The following is a 19,979-nucleotide window of genomic DNA, read 5'->3' as shown; positions in this document are numbered from 1 at the left end:
AGAGGGTAACCCACTTTCCACTTTCACTTCTCTAAGGTATTGTTGGCGGCACATATAAAAAATTACATTCTATATGTCTCCTTGTTTGAGTTATGCCCCCATTTGGTCCGTTGGTTGAGTCATTTGCTTAGAATTCCCCATGTAATCCGGTCATTGCTATCTTGTTTAAGTTTCACTGTCTTGAACTTGAACCTTTTTGGGTTCAAGGTTCAAAGTTCAACAGGTGTTGTATTAAAATTTTTTCCTCCTGCACGGTCTTAAGTCTTCCCTAGTCCTCGTCGGCGTTTAGCATTATTTGAACCTTGAACTTGAACCTTTTTGGTTCAAGGTTCAAAGTTCAAGATTTGTCATGTTTATGTTTTATGTCACGATTGTTCCTCAAGATTCAGAGTTCGATGTTTAGGCTTCTTGGAGATCATGTGACTTGGCATGAGGTGGTAGCGCAGATTTTAAGATATGATAAACGACGACAGAGAAGAGGAATATTATTTCTTTAATGATTTGAAATTTGTCATTTATAGAAAGTGTGATGTGGGGATCTGTATTGTCAGATATGAAGCGACTTAGCATTTAATGCATGCTTGAACACGATCATTTCAGAGTAAGGTCGCATGAGTGAAGAGTAATGAGGACAGTTCATGGTAATCATGGGTAAGATTTTCTTGACTTTTAAATTGAGTAGTTGTCATGTCGAGATTATCATTTTTTTGGATAAGTGTTAAGAAGAGTTTTTGGAGCAGGAAGAAGTAGACTACGACAGGGGTTTGTAGATGACAGAGGAAGCTATGCTCAACAACTTTCCTAATTGTTGCAGTTTGTTTTAGAAAAGATTTGGGTATTTTGTTAGCTATTTGTTTCCGTTTTCCCTTTTCTTCTTTGTCTGGCTTGATTGGAGAAAATCACGAGCTAAGCATGAGGCCCACTCTGCCTAAATTAGTAAACTTTTCTTCCCTTTTAAGTTCCTTACTAGAGCTGGGTGATACAACTTTGGTTCAACTAGATCTAGACGATTTCCTAGAAAGAGTATGGAACCTAGCCACTGATCCTATGATGAGAGATATCGCATAGAGTGGTTTATTAGAAGCAGCCGCATTTCCCATAGTTGCTCCTTGCCCTGAATTGGTTTTAGAATGTATGAACCACTATGATAAATTTAACATATGCATAAGGAAAAATAATGGTGAGGTTTTGTTGTCCCTTGATAGATAGATGGTAATGGTTGCCATGGGTATCCTAGATCGAGAACCCTATGAAGATTGGACTATTGGAAAATCTAATGGAATTTATTCTGAGAAAAAGCAGTATTACAGAACTGTTATTGTGCAAAATTGGCTTTTGAGGTTTCAAAAAGGGGGCTCAAGGCTACCAAGACCCTTAACCCGTGAGCATTTGGTTCCTGCAATCAGAGATTTGGTAATATTGTTGAGCAGAGTTAAGGGAAATTCACACTCCTTCTATTGGGAAGACTGGATGTATTTCTTCATCTAGGTCACTCTAGACAAAAATTGGTTCATTGACTGGGGAACCGTTATTGCAGAAAGATTGCATGAGGGTTTGAGCAATTATCTTGGGATGCCTCATTTCTACATGACTTCATACCTGTTATATATGCTAGCTTGTATAAGGGAGTGGCCTGGATTATTCCATGCTAAATGGGTTCAAGGTATTAAAATTTATGAGTATCACCCCCATTTGATAATTACCTTTGCTGGAATGATATTTTTGCTGGGAGGTTGACCTTTGAATTACAAGATAACTTGCATAGGAGAATGTCTGCAGAAGCGGCTAAACTAGTAAAAATCTATGGTAGTTTCTTTACACAGTTTAATCACTTCACTTACATAAGGGTTGGAGGTTTTAAAGGTGAACCCTTTTAGGTTACCTAGATATGCTTCAGACTCTTGTATTTTGATTGAAGTTTCCAGGCAGCTAGCCTATGTTGCAAAGGATTATGGTGAAGACTCTGGCACAAGTGGAATCTTTCCTATCAATTTAGGCCATTACAGTTGTAGGTCTGTTTCTGATGCACTAAATCTTGAGTTAGAGTTTAAGAGATTTCATTTGAAAACCTTTGTGAAAAGGGATAACTTTGATAGTAAAGGTTTTATTGCCCAATATGTGAAAAAGATAGTGCCTAATCAACATGTGTCCCAGTTGGAGGATTATTGGGAGGATTGCCTAGATGAATTTGAAGTGAGAAAGAGGAGTTGGTCCAGGTTAACTTTGAAACAAATTCATGACATGAAATTGCCAATGGATACTTAAGGTGTCACTATTGATAATGAAGATATACTAGATTCACAGTTTATAAAACAAGTACATAATGAACCTCTCCCAGAAGTTGATTGGAGTAAAAAGATGGAAGATAGCATTCAAACATGCACTTTTAGCGTAATTCGCAGAATTGAAAATTGGCTTAGGAGTTGCCAATTCCATCCGGCGAGGGCAACCAGTTCAAGAAACAAAAATGGAAAGAAGAATATTGCAAACAAAGCTACTATTTTAACTAACATCCTTGTTTCTGTTGCAGGAAAAAGGCAAGCTAAAATTAAAGAAGAGAAACTTGACACTGAAGTTGCACTTTCTATTGGTGGTCAGGTTACCAGGTCAAGGTACAAGATTAACTTTCAGGCACCTGTCACTCATCTCATTCTTGATTTGGATGCCAAGGAAGTACAACGTGATATGGAAACCCTATTTCGGATGCTGATAAGGTCTTAGCTGACTCAAATACTACTGCTCAATATTCGCATGTGCTTGATATCTGGTCTAATGCAGACAATGCTACACAACCACCTCCATGAGCTATGCAATCTAAGGAACTAACTCTGGCTCCTAAATGGTTAAATGACTCAATTACCAGGAAAAGAAATGTGGTTCCTATTTCGGTGTTGATGGAAGATGCTGTAAGTAAATGCTTGGGAAGATCCACGAAGCCAAAGCGGTTAAAAATGGAGACAATGATTGGTTTTGACGAAGACACAAAGCACTGGACTACAGACATTGTCAAACCTACATCTGATAAGGATGTTGCCACTGCTTCAGAGACAAATTATACCATTGAGTAGGTTGATTTGGGGGTTGGCACCAGAGCAGTTGATGTGAAACATTTGGAGACTTTGACCAAATGGATTATCTCCCGCACTTGGAAGGATGAGAAGGACAAGGCTGAGTTGAAGCAGAATTTAATGCAAATGGCCCAATATATTCATTCTCTGCAGAACAATCCATTGTCGTTGTCTCAGAGCTCGGTCCCCTTTAGTTCAAAATCCCAGGGAATTAGAAGTTCTTTGAGGAGGTTCAACGAAACAAGATGATCGCAGAGATTTTCCCTGAATGGCTCACCTCGATCATGCATCAAGGAACTAGTTACATATCAGATTTAGTTCAAATTTTCAAAGATGCTAATGAAGTTACCAAGGAACTGGATGCCGATTTAATCTCGTGGCAAAAATAAAAGACTAAATGGGCAGTGATTTCAAAGCAAATACGTGATATCCAGCGCTATGGCTTGATAAATTTTCTTGTTGAAAGACAAGTGCCAGGGTTGAATGAGGACATAATGTTTATATGCAGGGAAAGCATAGAGTGGCGCAACCAAATCATTGAACAAGGTCATAACGAATCCGCCAATCTGTGAGGTGAACTAACAGCCTTAAGAACAACCATGCAAAAGGATTTACGTTGCGTAGATGTTCAATTGCTTAAGGAAGATAGCCAGACTTTGGAAGATACTCCAAAGATGATCAATCAATTCAGCAGCCACATTAAACAAATTAAAGTGGAGAAATCCTTGGCTGTGGAAGATTTTACGAGGATTTCCAAAGTGGAATCGATGCTCACGGTTTGTCTAGATCACTTGGATTCACACAGGGACAAAGTACAGATGGTAAAGAGGAAGAAAGAACTTTGGAAGCAAAGAGTAATACACGTCAACCTATCGCACGTAATGGTAATTCATGAGTTCTCGAAGGTGCATCGAAAGTGGAGTGCGGAAAAGGCGGTTATGGTGTCCATTCAAACTAATAACTCGGGCAATCCAACTGAGACAGAATCGACGACATGACTAGCATTGTTGATAGTTGTCTGTCAGCGAGTCTAGTCGTTTGTTTTTAGTTTCAGTTATGCAATTAGGGTAGTTTCTCATTAACTCTTTCGAGTTAATTTTTATCTTTGGTTCGGTCTGGCGTCCTATTTATATGTTTTGTAATGACTTTATGGAGGTTCACTAAGTTTTTGAAAAACTATCTCTTGGATTTTGCTGAAAGACTCTGTGTATGGAAGGTTGATAATCATCTATGAATGAAAATTGAATAACAGGTATCTTTGACTTCGAATCTGTGTGTTTGATGTCTGAAATTTGATTTCTGTGAGAATCTGTTTCAAGTAAAGATCTGTTATAGCTTTCTATGTGCACAGAAAATTACCAGCAGGATTCACCTTTTAAGCTTTTCATTTTGTTTTAGTGTACATGTGAAGTCTGTCGGCTTTATACAAAGAGTTATATATAAATCAATGCTTGCGTTCATTTGGTGTTGACTTGTGAATGCAATAACCTTTTCTATGCTTTTTGGTGAAAAGTATAATATTGGTTGTGTGTAATTTGAAGTTGATTGAATATTTGCTAGAGGGAGTTGTACGTTAATTCAGAGGTTAATCAATATAATGATTTTCCAACTATTTGGTGAAATTTTTCTTTCATTTCTTGGTCTTAAGGGTATCCAAAGTAAATAAAGTGCGAAAGACAAATCTATTTACCAACAGGTATAGAGTTCTTAGAGGCTTAGCTCAAAATTGGCAATATTTAACTTCCAAGAGGTGTGTCTTTTGATTTTCCCTTTCTATTTATACTCCATCAAATAACATAGGATTTGAGGTTGTCCCCTAGAGTGATCACTTCTTTAGGTAGGCCTCCTAAAAATAAAAACAAGATCACTTATTTCTAACCACTCAAGGTTACTGCCAGGTTCCAAGAGGAGATCATACATAAGTGATCTTGGGGATGAAAAGACACTTTATTTTAAGTCCAAATCCAAATGTGAAAGGTTCATTTTAATCTCAATTTCAATATGTGGAAGACAAACCAATCAAGTTGATCTAAAGAAAATGATTCTGTGATGAATGAAAAAGATTATGACCAATTTTAGAATGGAAATGAGAGGGTTTAGAACAAGTGCACCTTGATTTTAATCCTTCCACTTTGTGTTGTATTCCCAATAAATAAAATATACTATGATCTTCAAATATGGGAAAAATCTATGGTGTGAAAATATTAAAAATATATTATAAAAATAGATACTATAGCAAGTTTAAAATATAGCATTAAATTGTACAAGTACACAATTTTCAACATTACACATATCTATGAATTAATGTGTTGGCCCCTATTCTATATCAAAGGGATCTAGTCTCATAAATAGGTTCTGGTGTCCCTTAGTTAGGTTGGTATCTCTCATAACCCTTACTTCCTCTTTTTTAATTTCTTTCCCCCTCGTGAACTATCTAACATGGATGTGACTAGTGGGGGATGCAAGAAGTTCTACATAGTAGTGTTTGGAAATTATGATATTAGTAGAGAAAAGTTATCCTTAGATTTTCAAGTGTTATATAAAGAATTTAGAAGTTATCCTTAAATTTATGAAAGGGGCATAGATGAAGACAACTTCCATTTAACTCTATACAAATATGGCAAGTCTTCCTTGAGTGGACATTTGTAGTGGATTAGCCACTTGATAATTCTATAGTGCCAAGTGAAAATGTGGTAGAAATACCAAGGAAACCACTAGGGATGGTTGGACCACTTAGAATCTTTTCTCATGTGGAAAAAAAGTTGTAGAAATAAGAGAAGTTTTTATCAAAGATATCTTAGCCATAAGAAATCTCCACCAACATTATGAAACTTTGCATATGTCTTGTAACATTTTTCTTTTGGCTTAAGTCATAGTAATTTTTGTTAGTGTGAATGAGAATAAATATTCCTAAATAAACATTAGTGGGAACCTATTCAAATGTTAAGTTAACTTAGGTCCTATGTGTCGTTTCTAGAAGTTAGTTGGGGCCATGTTCACCTCATTTACTTTTAGTTATCCAAGCATTTAATATTTGCATCATGCATTTGATATTTGTATCAAGGGTAGTTGTTCATACCACATCACACCTTTCTTATATAAGCAAGGCCTCTTGTATATTCAATCAATGTGTTCTTATCATGCAAGTTATCTTGCTATTCTCTCTTGTGGAAGCTATTTTGGTCTTGGAGGGATTTTGGGGATGTTGTGGAGTCACATATCTACTCCAACAATTTCTACTTAGATTTTAAGTGAAAGGATGGTCAAACTCTAAAAGAATTGTTTGCATGAGGAACATGCTTTAAGTAACAAATTATTCTACCTGACATCATAAAAAGGGTGGCATTATCACTTAAGATCTCCATTTTCATAAGTTGGGTGTACTTCTATAATAGTTCAATCATATAATTATTATACTTAGTTTATGAATAGTAGCTTAAGTTTTGTTTTATTTGGAATAGAAAAGAGTGGAAAAATGCGTAAGAGGTGTTTTCCAGTGGTGGTTTAGCTATTGAAATATCATTGCCAACATTTCAACAAGGTTGGTAAAGATGCATAAAGGCTTTGCCCAAATAAAAATAGGGCTTAGATAGTCCAAAAGGAACTAAAAAGGAGAAATATATAGTTGAAGTGCCAAGGAAGCATGCCAAATTAGGATTTAAGTGACCTAAGGGTTTTCTAATATCACAAGTTTCTATAATCATAATATTTTATCTGCTTACAACAATAAAAGAATGCATTGCATGATTTAACCACCTCGTTAGAAGAACCGACTCTATTTTGAAAACATCTTTGGAAATTATCCTAAATTATTTTGTTAATATAGTTCTGCCAAAAGTTGCATAAATGATCCATTCTAATGAACATAAAGAAGCACAAAATCAAGAAAACATGATAGAAAATTATGATTATCACTAAAAAATAAAATAAGATTCAATCAAGCCAATGATTCCATTTTTTGTTGATTATCTCTAGTAAGTAGTGGTTATTGATGTGACAAATATGAAAACATAGTTTTAATAGCATGTTCCAACTCAAAAATGTCAAGGGCATATTACAAAAATTCTAGTCCTTCTACTAGAAATGATTGATTTAATTTACATCATTCCCTTGAAAAGATTTGTCTTATAGGCCCCTCTTGAAGATAACTTGAATAACTATTGTTCCTTCCACATGGACACCAATTGATACATTTACAAACTTCACCATTTCACGTGTATAGAGAAGTGAATCAGGTTGCTGATCATTTGGCAAATATGGGAAGTTCCAAGGAGGAACTTAATATGATGGGTCCGAATTGTGATTTTGATTCTTACCCAATTCTTCAGGGAAAATTTTTGGAGGATATGGGTACAGGATAATATTACATATAGCTATACAATGGTCTTTTTCATAATGATATAAATTGGTATGTGTGGTATTATAAGTGCAGGGTCCTGTGGTTTTGTTGTATCTGTATATTGTGAAGAGATATCGATTTGAGAAGTGTGCTAGATTGTAAGTTGGATAAATTCATAAGTGAGACAGATTGTGGACTACTATGTAAATGTGCACAACTCTCATGATGTTTTGGTTCAGACTGCATCTTGTTCAATACATTCTAGAAAGCATTCGATACTGGGGGATGTTTAATGGCACTCGGTATTCTGGACACTATAAGATATTGTATTTTTTGGCATATTTGAGATTTAAATCTCACAACCTTTCTATGTATTGTAGAGCAAGGATTAGAGTTTTTCTTATTGGTTCTTTTCTCCGGGAGCTCTTTGAATCAACTTTATATAATAAAATATATTAAGTGGCACTGCCACCTTGTTTTGAAAAAAAAAAACTATTTTCTTCCCTACAATAAGAGACCACACTGTTATAAATTATTTGTAGATGCTTCATATGATGTAACTCATGTATTCTTCTCAAGCAAATCAAGAAATTTTTCAAGTAATCTTGAACAGATTTGGGATAAAATTAATGGTGACTTTTACGATAAGATATTTTCAATATGTACCTATTTGTGTTGAATAAGTAAATACATTTAATAACTATGTGTTTGTTTGAGGAGTCAAAGAATTGAGAAAGATCATGTAGTTGAAAGGAGGAAACAATTTCCACTAAGAGGACAATGATTACACAATGGATTAATATGTATTGGATGATTTATTTAAAGCATTCAAAGGATTCTTTGATGAACCTAAACAAGATGAGGTCTAGTAAATAACACAATTAATTTAAGAACAAGATCTTTTGTTTCAAGATTTTTTAGCTCATGGTACACATCATGTCAAAATTATCAACAAAAAAATCATTTTTGGTTTTGGATATTTTCTCTAAACATCTTGACAACGATTCATCTATTGAACAAACATTGTATTTTGTTTTAAATTTTGATTCATCCTCATCTTCCACATTCCCCATTGTCATGTACGAAGAATAGGAATTAAACATATCTCTATGGTTAATGAGCTTGTGCCAAAATACTTTAAAAAAATTATGTTCCCAACACAATGAACATGATGAATCTAATTATTTTCATCTCTAATAGATACATTCTTCAAAGCATATTGTTATGATGAAGCGATCCAATTTGCTCAATGTCCACATTCATCTTTTGGAGGAATTAATGTTTTCTTACAACATGTTCATGTTAATAATGATCTATTGCTCAAAAGAGATGTTGATCTAATGGTTTTGTTTCAATCGATATTCCTTCGATCTTGTTTGCACTTAAGAATGAATCTCTATTATAGCTATAGCCTAAACATGTTGTTTGTGTATTAAAAAAATTTCAATATCTAAAAATTGCATTTGCAAGACATGACTCCTAACAACTTGATGCATATATGTAAAGCAAAAATACAATAAATAATTATTTTCATTTACACAACTTGTTAAATGCATATTAATTAATGTGTATATTTGTGTCTCTTATCTATAAATATACTTTAGAATCAAGTTAACATAACTTTAATACGAATAAAAAATTTAACATAACTTTAAGATTAATTTTAATCTAAAGAATTTTACATAATATTATTAAAAAATAAAAAAAATCACTAACACTAGTATTATAAACTTAGATTAAATTATTTATTATTTTTTAATCTAAATTTAATTTAAAATATATTAAATAGATAAATACATTTAAGTAAATAAATACAATTAATGTTTTTTTAATAAGGTCATCTGTAGATTCTATGTCAACTCATAAATCACTAACATTATTATAAATCCAGACTAAATTATTTATTATCTTTTAATCGAAATAGTATTTTTTAATAAGATCATATGTAGATTCTGTGTGAATCATATTGAATTACTAATTCTATTCCATATAGCAAATAGAGATCTTGCCATGGAACACTTTGGACCAGGAGATATCCAACACACTTAAATTGCCCAGTAATTGAGATTTCAGCTCATGTCTGATGTGTCACTTGATCTGCCAGTGTACCTTTCTACAAGCTTCATAAAAAATGAACTCTGTTGGAGAAGTTGAGATGGAGAATCATATTCCACAATTCTGCCTGCATAATCTCCAGATTTTTAGTTTTTCTTTCTGATATCAACTGAACGAAAGGGAAAAACAAATTTAGACAGAAGTAGTAATATGTTGACTGAAAAGACAGCATACCTTCATTGAGCACTAGAACCAAGTCAGAGTCCATTACAGTAAAGATTCGATGTGCTATAGTAATAACTGTGCATTCAGCATACTCTCTACGAACTGTCTCGTGAATAAGAAAATCTGTTTCAGTGTCTATTGAAGCTGTAGCTTCATCCAGCACCAGTATACGATTTTTCTTAAGAAGAACCCTTCCTAAACACATAAGCTGCCGCTGACCCATACTCCAGTTTTCTCCATTCTCACTCACTGCTAGCATAGAAAGAATCAGATTACATTAATGTCCATGAATAACCAAGGAAGATTTATGGAGAAGCCAGTAAGTTCCAATGGTTATAGAGAGTCTTGAAAGGATTTCAACATCAAGGATTAAAAAGCAAAAAGTAGATCTGTATCTAATAAGCGTCAACAATAATTGTATTTGGCAAATTAGAATTTGGAGGACTCACCCTTCGAATTCAATTTTCCTTCCTCTGCATGGACAGCTCTTTCTAGTTGGCATTTTCTCAAAGCCTGTAATGAAGAGAAAAAATCGTTCTATGAAACATACACACAAAAAGAAAAAGAGGGTCTAAGTTTGGCTTTTATGTTATTGCGTAATGCAACTCCACAAAACGGACCTCCCAAATTTCAGTGTCAGAGTGCTCTTCAAGTGGGTCTAGATTCACCCGTATGGATCCCTCGAACATTACCGGTTCCTGAGGAATTATACTTATCCTGGACCGGAGATCGTGCAGGCCCACTTTTGTGATATCAAGACCATCAATCATAATTTTTCCCCATGCAGGTTCTACAATGCGAAACAGGGCTTGGATGAGAGTAGATTTGCCGCTACCAGTACGACCCACAATCCCCACCTTCTTCCCACCTGGAAAGCTACATGTGATGCCTTTTAAGATGATTGGTAGATGTGCCCCATAGCGGACCTGCATGTATTCATCTAGGACTTAACTTAAACAGATGAAGTTCATAAATCAAAATTGAAATTCTAAGTAGGTCAATGGAGCTCATGTGCATAACCACAAAGTGAGAGGTAAAGCTTATTCTGGAATAAAAGGGGTTAGTGAGATGTACTCACCTGTAAATTGTCAAAATCTACTGTTCCATTTGATGGCCAATCACAGTTTGGCCGATTTTCTTCGATTAGTAATGGAGCCTCACTTGGAATTTTACAATATTGCAAGATTCTCTCCACAGAAATTATTGTGGTTTCCACATAGCATAGGAAGTATATCACCACAAATTGCAATGCTGTCAGATTCAATCCATATGTTACAGCTAGCCCTGCAACACCTGCAAACCCCCGATGAAAATTAATCTCTATATTCAACAAACCAGTTTTCTTCTCTTGCACGTTCAAAATATTTGTATTCAGTAATAACGCTTACTTGGATCAACAGCGCCCTTGGGAAAGTTCAATAGAAATAGCAAACAAGAAGAAAATATAAAGTTTGATAGCAAGTTCATTCGAAGGCCAAGCCATTCCTGAGATGCAGAGCTGTGGAATCGGGCTCGTGAATAATCGTCAAGTAAAGTGAGATTGGTATTTATGAAGTGACCACCTTGATCAAATGCTCTTATAGTGGATGCCCCAGAGATAGACTCTGCAAAATGGTTTATGATTGGAGCTTTTTGAACACCTATCAGACGGGCCAACTCTCTTGCTGTCTCTATATAATACCTCTGCATGCATACCAATAAATAACAGTCTATTAGATGATATAAGATTTTTAAAATTCATAAAAAATTTGCAAACCAATTTCTGGAATAGACTGTGTGCGAATTTTGTATCTTTAGCTCTCTGTTATCCTGATGAGTGATCACGGAGTGTGCTCTGAAACATTGATAAAAAAAATTCACAATCTATTCCAAAAACTGGTTTGCAAATAAAAGTCTAATAGATGTTCAACTACATCCATGCTATCTGATTTAATATGCAATAACTTTGGCAGAGTAGACATAATAAAATACATGTTTTGGTTCGTGCATCCTATTGAAGGTTAGAAAAAAGGTATCAAACAACTGTTGATCTATGGGAAATCTTTGTAAATAGTAACACACAAGATCTTTTTGTTGAGTTTTTCATGGAACAACTAAAACTCAAACTTAAGATGTTCTATTTGTTGTTGGAGTGCTCTACCACTGAACTACTTGTCCTTTTAGGACCAGTCCATCTTTGGTCCAAGCATAGCTTATTTCCAACACCCCAAAGCCACTCCTTAAAATGCTTGGGTCTCACAACCTGACCTGATACCACCATGTTGCTGTTGAAGTGCTTGCTATTAGTCCCTTTTAAGATCAGTCCATCTTTGATCCAGATGTGACTAATTTCTAAATTTATTCCCCTCTCTAACAAGAAAGCATGGAAGGGATTTTTTGCTGTTAAAGCATTTGTGTGATAATGATAAAAGCAACTGGTTACTTCACTGAATTTTGAATCATTAACAAATGAATAGATATTAGAAACTGATAAATTCGTTTACCTACAACTTTGCAAGGCAATTCCATGGGTCTGTGTTATTGAGGTTGCTAATCGAATGATCCATTTTGAAAGATTAAAGCAAGTGATAGAAAACCATTCTATTGTCATGCAACTTAAGACGTTTATGAGAGTTGGAGGCAAACCATGTATTCCCATATTTACTATAAAATAAGCTCACGATCTTGAGGAATATTGGGTGATCGCTACTCAAAACCTCTCACCATTTAAGATGAGATTGTCGATGGTAAGTTTCTTTTTTCTGTTTTGTTAAATCGGGAAGAAGACACAGTTATACAATGATACATGCTTGGCCAATGTAAATAGATGAATCTTCAAAGTAGTAGAACCAGAAGGATCTCACATTTTTTAGGCCCCTTCCCACTTCTAGGAGAGTCTTGGATGATCAGAAATCGTGGGAAAGTTTAAAGGACAATTGTTTTCTTATTTGCAATTTCCTTTCCAGGAGATGAAAATCGACATTTCAAGGATATTATTTTATTTCTTGGTCAAGATTATGAATTTAAAAATTTATAGGAAAACATGTCATAGCTAAATTGGATGTATTTGAAAAGGAGGTTGATTTTTCTTGCCCATGGGTGCAAAAGACCAGATTCTATGATGTATTAAAAGGTATGCGCATAGTTTCAAATAAATGGAAAAGTTATCCACAATGAGATAATCCTTCTGATCCATTTTCTATTCCACCATATAATGATATGTTTAACACTTGAGGACAAGGTTGTTCATCTCAATCAGAAAATTTCTTGCTAGAGGAAAAGTGGACAATATGTAAGAGAAACATACCTGGTACCATACAATAATTGCCAAGACTAGTATGGATATGGCAAACACCTTCCATGAAACTTGACACATAACAGTAATTATCCCCAGTAAATCTATCACTGAGAAAGCTAGCCTCCCAAAGTAGAAAGGAAGTACCCAGTCCACTACGGTTTGATCCGTGGATACCTGTTAATTCCAATGATCTGCTTTGGATTAGCACAAATCAATAAATCTGCACTTCTGTGTTTGAGACTGTAGCATTATATATTCCCTGACTGATTTCTATGTGAAGCCAAACTACAGTCTCTTTAAAGAAGTACAAATTACAGACAATATTCTCAATGGAATGAACAATACAAACAACATATAGGGGATGCATAAAATGAACCAAAGAATTATTTCTGTATTACTACATAACAACAAAATGGAAACTGTTAAAAGTACTACAGAACTGACCCGATTTAATATGCGACCGGTAGGAGTTGCATCAAAGAAAGCCATTGGTGCATGGAAAATACAAGTAAGCATTCTCACAAAATACATTTGTGCTGTCTGAAGAGCAGCTTTTGACAGAACTACAGATCGCACGAATGCACAAAAAACACTGCCCACTGCCAGTAAAATATACACTAAAATGAGAAGAGAACTGTCAATGATTTGTTTGTCATCTATGCTTGTGGGAGATTCAGATGCCATCCAACAGTTACTAGAGATTTCCAATATTTGGAAAAACACGTGAGCCAGTAATATCACAATGACTAGGAGGCCCTTGTATACTGCAGTTAGATAGGAACAGTAAATCTGAAAACTAACCCTTCCTTGCTGTTTCTCTTCATCCAGCACAATCTGTTCTTTCTTTGGTCTGGGATCCTCTGCACCATGTTCTCTACTATTCTTTTCTATATTTTGTACTGCATCCTGGATGTTCAGGGTACTGGCTGCCTTGCAAGAGTTTTGAGATGTTATCTGTCTCTTACTCGTATGTTCACTCATTTGCTCATGTCCACTACTTTTAAAACTGGATTGGATTTTTGATGCATTAACAGCCTCCAAAGCTTGATCATGTGAACCAACCATTCTAATGAAATCCATGCCTTCTTGGAGAAGATTGTTGTATTTACCAGCCTGAGTAACCATGCCATCTCGCATTACCTGTTTGGGGATTTGATGTAATTTATCAAGAAATTTTCGTACAATTTTTTTACAAGATAAGAAAAAATACTAACAGGCATGCATTTCTATATACGCAAGATAGGGCTTACTAGAATGAGGTCTGCAGGAGGTAAGAATCCAACTTGGTGAGTCACATATAATATGGTCTTTGATCTCAAAATTCCTTGTATGCATTCCTATAATCAACAAATTCCATTCAGTACATTGAAACAAAAAGCTCTACGATTGTGTGCATTGCTGTCTATAAGAACTTCCACCTCAGGAGCATTCCCTGGAGAAGAACAGACACTTACCCAAATGTATATTGGAACAAAGAATAGAATTCTAGATTAATGTTCTTGACTTCTTATGCCATAGAGTTGCTACGAGCTTTTACATTTTATTCCATGTTTGTGGTGTAATTCAAGTTTCTAATACCTCAAAGAGGTGAGTTCCAGTGTCTGCATCAACAGCACTGAAAGGGTCATCAAGAAGATAGATATGTGCATCTTGGTATATAGCACGAGCGAGCTGTATTCTTTGCTTTTGTCCACCACTCAAGTTAATACCTCTCTCTCCTATCTGAGTTTGGTCTCCCTGAGAGAACAGCTGGAGGTCCTTCTCCAATGCACAAGCTTTGATAACTTCTTTATATTTTATTTCATTCATTGCCTTCCCAAACAATATGTTCTCTTGTATTGTCGCAGACTGTATCCATGGAGACTGAGAAACATACGCTGTGCGGCCTCTCACCTTAACTTCCCCAGATATTTTTGTCATTTCTCCAAGAATACAGGACAGAATGTTTGACTTGCCTGAACCAACTGGTCCGCAGATCGCAACTTTCATCCCAGCTTTCACCTGCAACCTAATTACTGATAAATTAGATGCAGGCGAGAAAGGATCCCAACTGAATTCTCCACCTTCAATGTCAATTATTGCTCCGCTTGGCCTCATTTCTGTCCTTTCTACTGCAGTACATTGAAGCTCTTCCATCTCCAGAAAGTTGGCAATTCTGTCGAGAGATACTTTAGTCTTAGCTAGTGCAGAAACTAAATCTGGAAGAAGTTGTATTGGACCTTGAAGGACTTTTAAAGTTGCTAATGTGGCAAGGACTTTTCCAGTGGTTAAATTTACTCCTACGAATACACAAATGCAAAATGTCGCAGCCGAAACAAGAATTGGAGTTACCCAGAAAACAAATGTAACAATAGCTCTAGCGTATAAATACTTCCACAGCCATCCACATTCATTTTTCCTCATATCCAGTAACCTCTGCATGTATTTAGTTTCCCAAGCATAAAGTTTTAATATTTGCATAGTCCTCAATGCCTCCGAAGTGATCTTCATCCTCTCATCCTTGGCTTCCATTATCTTATAATGGAATTTCTTTTGCAATCCCGCAAAAGGCTGGTTTGCAAGTGCCAAGGCAATTGTTGCTGCCAGGCCTTTAAACAGAGTAAAATTCAAGGGATGGAAAACCTTTAGTTAGCATAGAATGGTGTAGGATTTATTATCTTTAAACATGGCAAACTGATGTTTGAGTTTGAAGGAATGCAAAATTATGCAAAGTTTAATTCCGAAAATTATGGGAAAATTACACAACTGAAAATAAATAGCTCATGAAAAAACCCTTGCCTGCTAGTGACGCTATCCCTAGATTTCGGTACAAAATGAAAAGAGCAAGGAGAATTTGTACTGGCAACAACCAAATATCATGCCAAAACCAAGCGAAGTCTCCAACAATGTGGACATCTGTGCTTGCATAATTGATAATTTCTCCACTAGAATGTCTTTGCCTGGCTGTATATGAAAGCTTGAGACCTTTCTTATATATGGCAGCTGTCAGGGCTGATCTGATCTGTAAGCTAAGCCTATGGGATCCAAAGAACCAATATGGCCTTGTAAATGATTCTATCACCTTTGTCCCAATGAAAACAGAGGCAAGCATATATCCACCCCCGTACCCAAACACTTGTTCTTGTTTTCCTTCCAAATACTCCATTAATGGGCTTATCAGGTAAGGACCCACAAAAGTTGAAATGGTATAGGCCAATGCAAACAGCGCATTCACAGACCATTCTTCCCAAATAGATAAGAATATAGCTTTTGCCAGCCCTGTGCTGCATAATGGACTGTTTGCCCTAAGCTTACTCAGGTTGGATTGGAATGTAAGATCTGAGTGCAAGGCAGTGTCCTTGCCGAATAGAGAAGGCACATGATCAAGCTTTAAACATGTCTTGTTTCCATGTTTAAGCAGAGAGTTGAGCCAGCTGAATGTGAGCAGACTGAGCAGACTAGCATTTGCATAGGAAGTAATAGTGTGCGTTTCATTAGGATTTGCTAACAAAGGTGTTTTTAAGTCCATGACCATTCGTGAAGAGCAATATGAAGGAAGACTGGTGTCCGATTTAGTATTTAATCCGCATGGATGTGTCTTGTTGCCCAAGGCTTGACCATCAGGCGCACTTGAAATTTTGCCGGCCCCATCTATAAATTTTGTCCGTTCCGCTACCTTATTCCACCGAACGAGTGGAAGAAATTCATATGGTATGGAAGAAATTCATATGGTATCTTCTTTTCTTTTTTTTTTCTCACGTGCAAATAACTAATACATTAATAAGTCTTTTTTTCTTTTTTTTAATTATCGCATTCAAATAAGAGGGTCTGGTCTTGGGGTGGTGTACTAGTGGTGGGTGGCTTTCGGTTAAAAGTGGTTTTCTCGGATGGATCTTGCTATCTCATCGAAGTCAATTGAAGATAAAGAAGAGGGAGACGACAAGGGGAAAGTTGGATGAGAGGGATCCTCCTCGACTGTCTTTTAGGATTGCTCTTGCTGCATAATTGAATATGATTTTATTTTATTCGGGTTTAGCTTTCATGACTGTTATTTTGTTTTGTTGTTTCTTTGCTTTTCAGGGTCTTACTCGTGTGAATTTGGTTCTATTTTTTTGGGCACTGTCCATGTGACTTGGAGGGGTGACCACATGTCCCCATATTATTTTGTGGATGGGTAACATATTTTTAATCTAATAGATATTGACGCACATCTTCATAAAAAAAATAAGTTAATATGTCAATAAGTTTTTCACATTTTAGTAATTAAAAAGTGTCAATAAAATATTATTAAAAAAATGGATGGTAGAAATGAGATACTAGGTGGAATCAAATCTAATTAGACAAAAACAATTAAAAGAGAGTTAACCCTCAATATCATTAAAACAATAAAAATGAGATTGTCATCTTGTAATTATTCTTCCATTTTTTCAATAAAAAGAAAGTTGTTAAGTATTGAGAGTTGCACTCGTAGAAGGGGGATCACAATCTTTTATTGGTGGATAAAGGTAGAGATAAATATGCAACATTTCACAGACTTTATCCTCTGCTCACTGATCTTTGCTATCAATTTTTGCCTGATACAATGCTCTCACTCTATCATACTCCATGTAACTAACTTTTTCTGTTGCTTGCTTGTGCATTCTGATCTAGTCGAGCTAGTTTATGCTCTTTTTCACTTTTCACACCGCTCTCTACTGTCTACACCTCTACATGTCTTCTTAATTACTTCTTTTGATCATCTCCATACATCACAGACATTCCCTCTAAAAGGACATTCAAAAGTAATCTTCTCGAGCTTCCAAGAAATCTGTCATATAGCCTACTTGGCCACCATCATTAATTGCATCTTCTTCTATTTTTAGATCGAACTCTAAGATCCAATTACTAGATTTAGTAATCTTCACTTGTCATGTATCTTGATGTCTTGTCAATTGGAGATTTTCTGATATTCCCATGGTTGTGATATCTTATTGATAGAAGATATTCAAATCTTTTTGAGCAACTCTACAGTCTACAACTTGTTCTCCCTTAAATGCATCCTTCTTTCATCTCTACCAACGATCAATTCTAATTTGACTGCAAAACCTTTCATTTCATCCAGATGGAAATTGATTCATCTCGTACCTACCACGTTCTCAACATCTCCTTTTATGTTGTTGGGTAGAAGCTTTCCTCACTCGGGTCTACCATCCACGTGGAGCCACTTCTGAGTCGATATTGGATGAACTTCTCATCACCTTCTCTGCATCACAAGAATATACCTGTGGGATGGTGGGATTGTGCACCTTCTTCTAGTTTATTATCCCACGAGATCATCTTACATCAAATTTTCTTCCTACGGGCTAGCGAGATAACGACTCTTCATTGTGGTTATGACCCCCAAAGAGTCCTCCTTCTCCACTTTTCCTGACCGCGAGATGGTGGGGCGTCGTTTGATCAACCCTTACTATTGGCGGTATTTCACCAAGACTTCGCATCCATCACAGTGAATAGAACCATGTCGCTATAGTTCCAAAGTGCCAACAAGAAGCAAATTGAGTTCTTTCGAAAGGCCAAGTCACACCGAAAGAGAAATATTATCGGCCAGACATGTTACACATCACAACAAAAAAGATCATGTCAATATAGCATCAAAGGTCGTCAAGAACCAAAAAGTGTTTTACCTCATTGGCTCTGCAACTCATCTGTACATGTTGACATCAATGACAAATCAAAGACAAAAATCCACCCCTATGGCATTGATGTCAACCTCGTGCCTCTACTCCCCCTTTCACAACAATGGTAAAGGGACTATTAAACTCGTGCCTTTTCTCAGCTGGACACACTCCCCCTATGACAGCTATACATATGATTGCATACACCTCTAATGTGCCTATGCATCTGCAACATCTTTTAGCACTTTGCTAACCCTGTTTAGAAATGATTACCTCCCCCTAAGAACCAAAATCAAGGAGGGACAACTCCCAAATTTAGTCTCAAATACTCAAAAGTGTCCTTAGGCAGGGGTTTTGTGAAAATATTAGCCACTTGCTCACTAGTACTCACATATTCAACCTTAACATTTTTTTCCAACGATCTTCTCTCTCAAGAAATGGCACTTAATTGCTATATGTTTGGTTCTTGAGTGCATGGCAGGGTTCTTGGAGATGTTGATTGCACTTGAATTGTTACATTTTATGGAGATTGGATTAGCATACTCTACCTAGATGTCCTTGAGTGTCTGTTTAATCCAAATAACTTGTGAACAATATATAGTTGCAGCTATGTATTCAGCCTCAACAATAGATAAAGAAATGGATTCTTGTTTCTTATTGTGCCATGAGACCAATCTATCACCAAGGAAGAAAGATCCACCACTAGTGCTCTTCCTATCATCCACACAACCTGCCCAATCTGCATCTATGTAGTCTTGCAAAGTGAATTCATCATTCTTTGGATACCACACACCATAATCAAATGTACCTTGTAGATGCATGAAGATTCTTCTCACAACATTCACATGATATTGCTTTGGGGCAGCTTGAAATCTAGCCACCATACACAATGCTTGTACTATGTTAGGCCTAGAGGTAGTTAGGTACAACAAGCTTCCAATCATTGATCTACATTAGGTGACTCATCATTTTTTCTTAATTTGCATCCAGTCACCATGGGTGTACTAATTGACTTGCAATCTTCCATTTGGAACTTCTTCAACATGTCTTTTGCATACTTAGTTTGGGAGATAAATATACTTGTATTCAATTGTGATATTTGTAGTCCAAGGAAGTAAGACAACTCTCCTAATAATGACATTTCAAACTCTGATTGCATTTTATCAGCAAATATTTTACACAAGACATCCTTATTCAATGCAAAGAAAATGTCATCAACATACACAGAAACTATGATCATGAGATTACCATATGTTTTAATATATACTATCAACACATCTCTTTTTGAAGCCTTGTTGATGTAGATATTTGTCTAGCCTAGAGTACCATGCTCTAGGTTCTTGCTTCAAACCATACAATGCCTTCCTTAGTCTACATACAAA

General features: G+C 35.9%; 1 protein-coding gene across 1 annotated transcript; it reads right to left on the bottom strand.

The window, feature by feature from the left end:
- Positions 1-9,268: 9,268 nt before the first annotated feature.
- On the bottom strand, positions 9,269-16,558 carry LOC131069420 (putative ABC transporter C family member 15). Its single transcript, XM_058004837.2, has 11 exons — positions 15,743-16,558; positions 14,543-15,552; positions 14,215-14,301; positions 13,409-14,104; positions 12,974-13,138; positions 11,076-11,370; positions 10,766-10,980; positions 10,308-10,613; positions 10,137-10,200; positions 9,697-9,936; positions 9,269-9,589 (listed from the first exon to the last, which is right to left on the bottom strand). Exons 1-11 carry the CDS (start codon positions 16,476-16,478, stop codon positions 9,477-9,479), a joined length of 3,927 nt encoding a protein of 1,308 aa, XP_057860820.2. The 5' UTR covers positions 16,479-16,558; the 3' UTR covers positions 9,269-9,476.
- Between the last annotated feature and the right edge of the window lie 3,421 nt (positions 16,559-19,979).

This window comes from Cryptomeria japonica, chromosome 10 (genome assembly GCF_030272615.1).
Source record: "Cryptomeria japonica chromosome 10, Sugi_1.0, whole genome shotgun sequence".
Taxonomy (NCBI): domain Eukaryota; kingdom Viridiplantae; phylum Streptophyta; class Pinopsida; order Cupressales; family Cupressaceae; genus Cryptomeria; species Cryptomeria japonica.
This window is presented reverse-complemented; position numbering and strand designations above follow the sequence as displayed.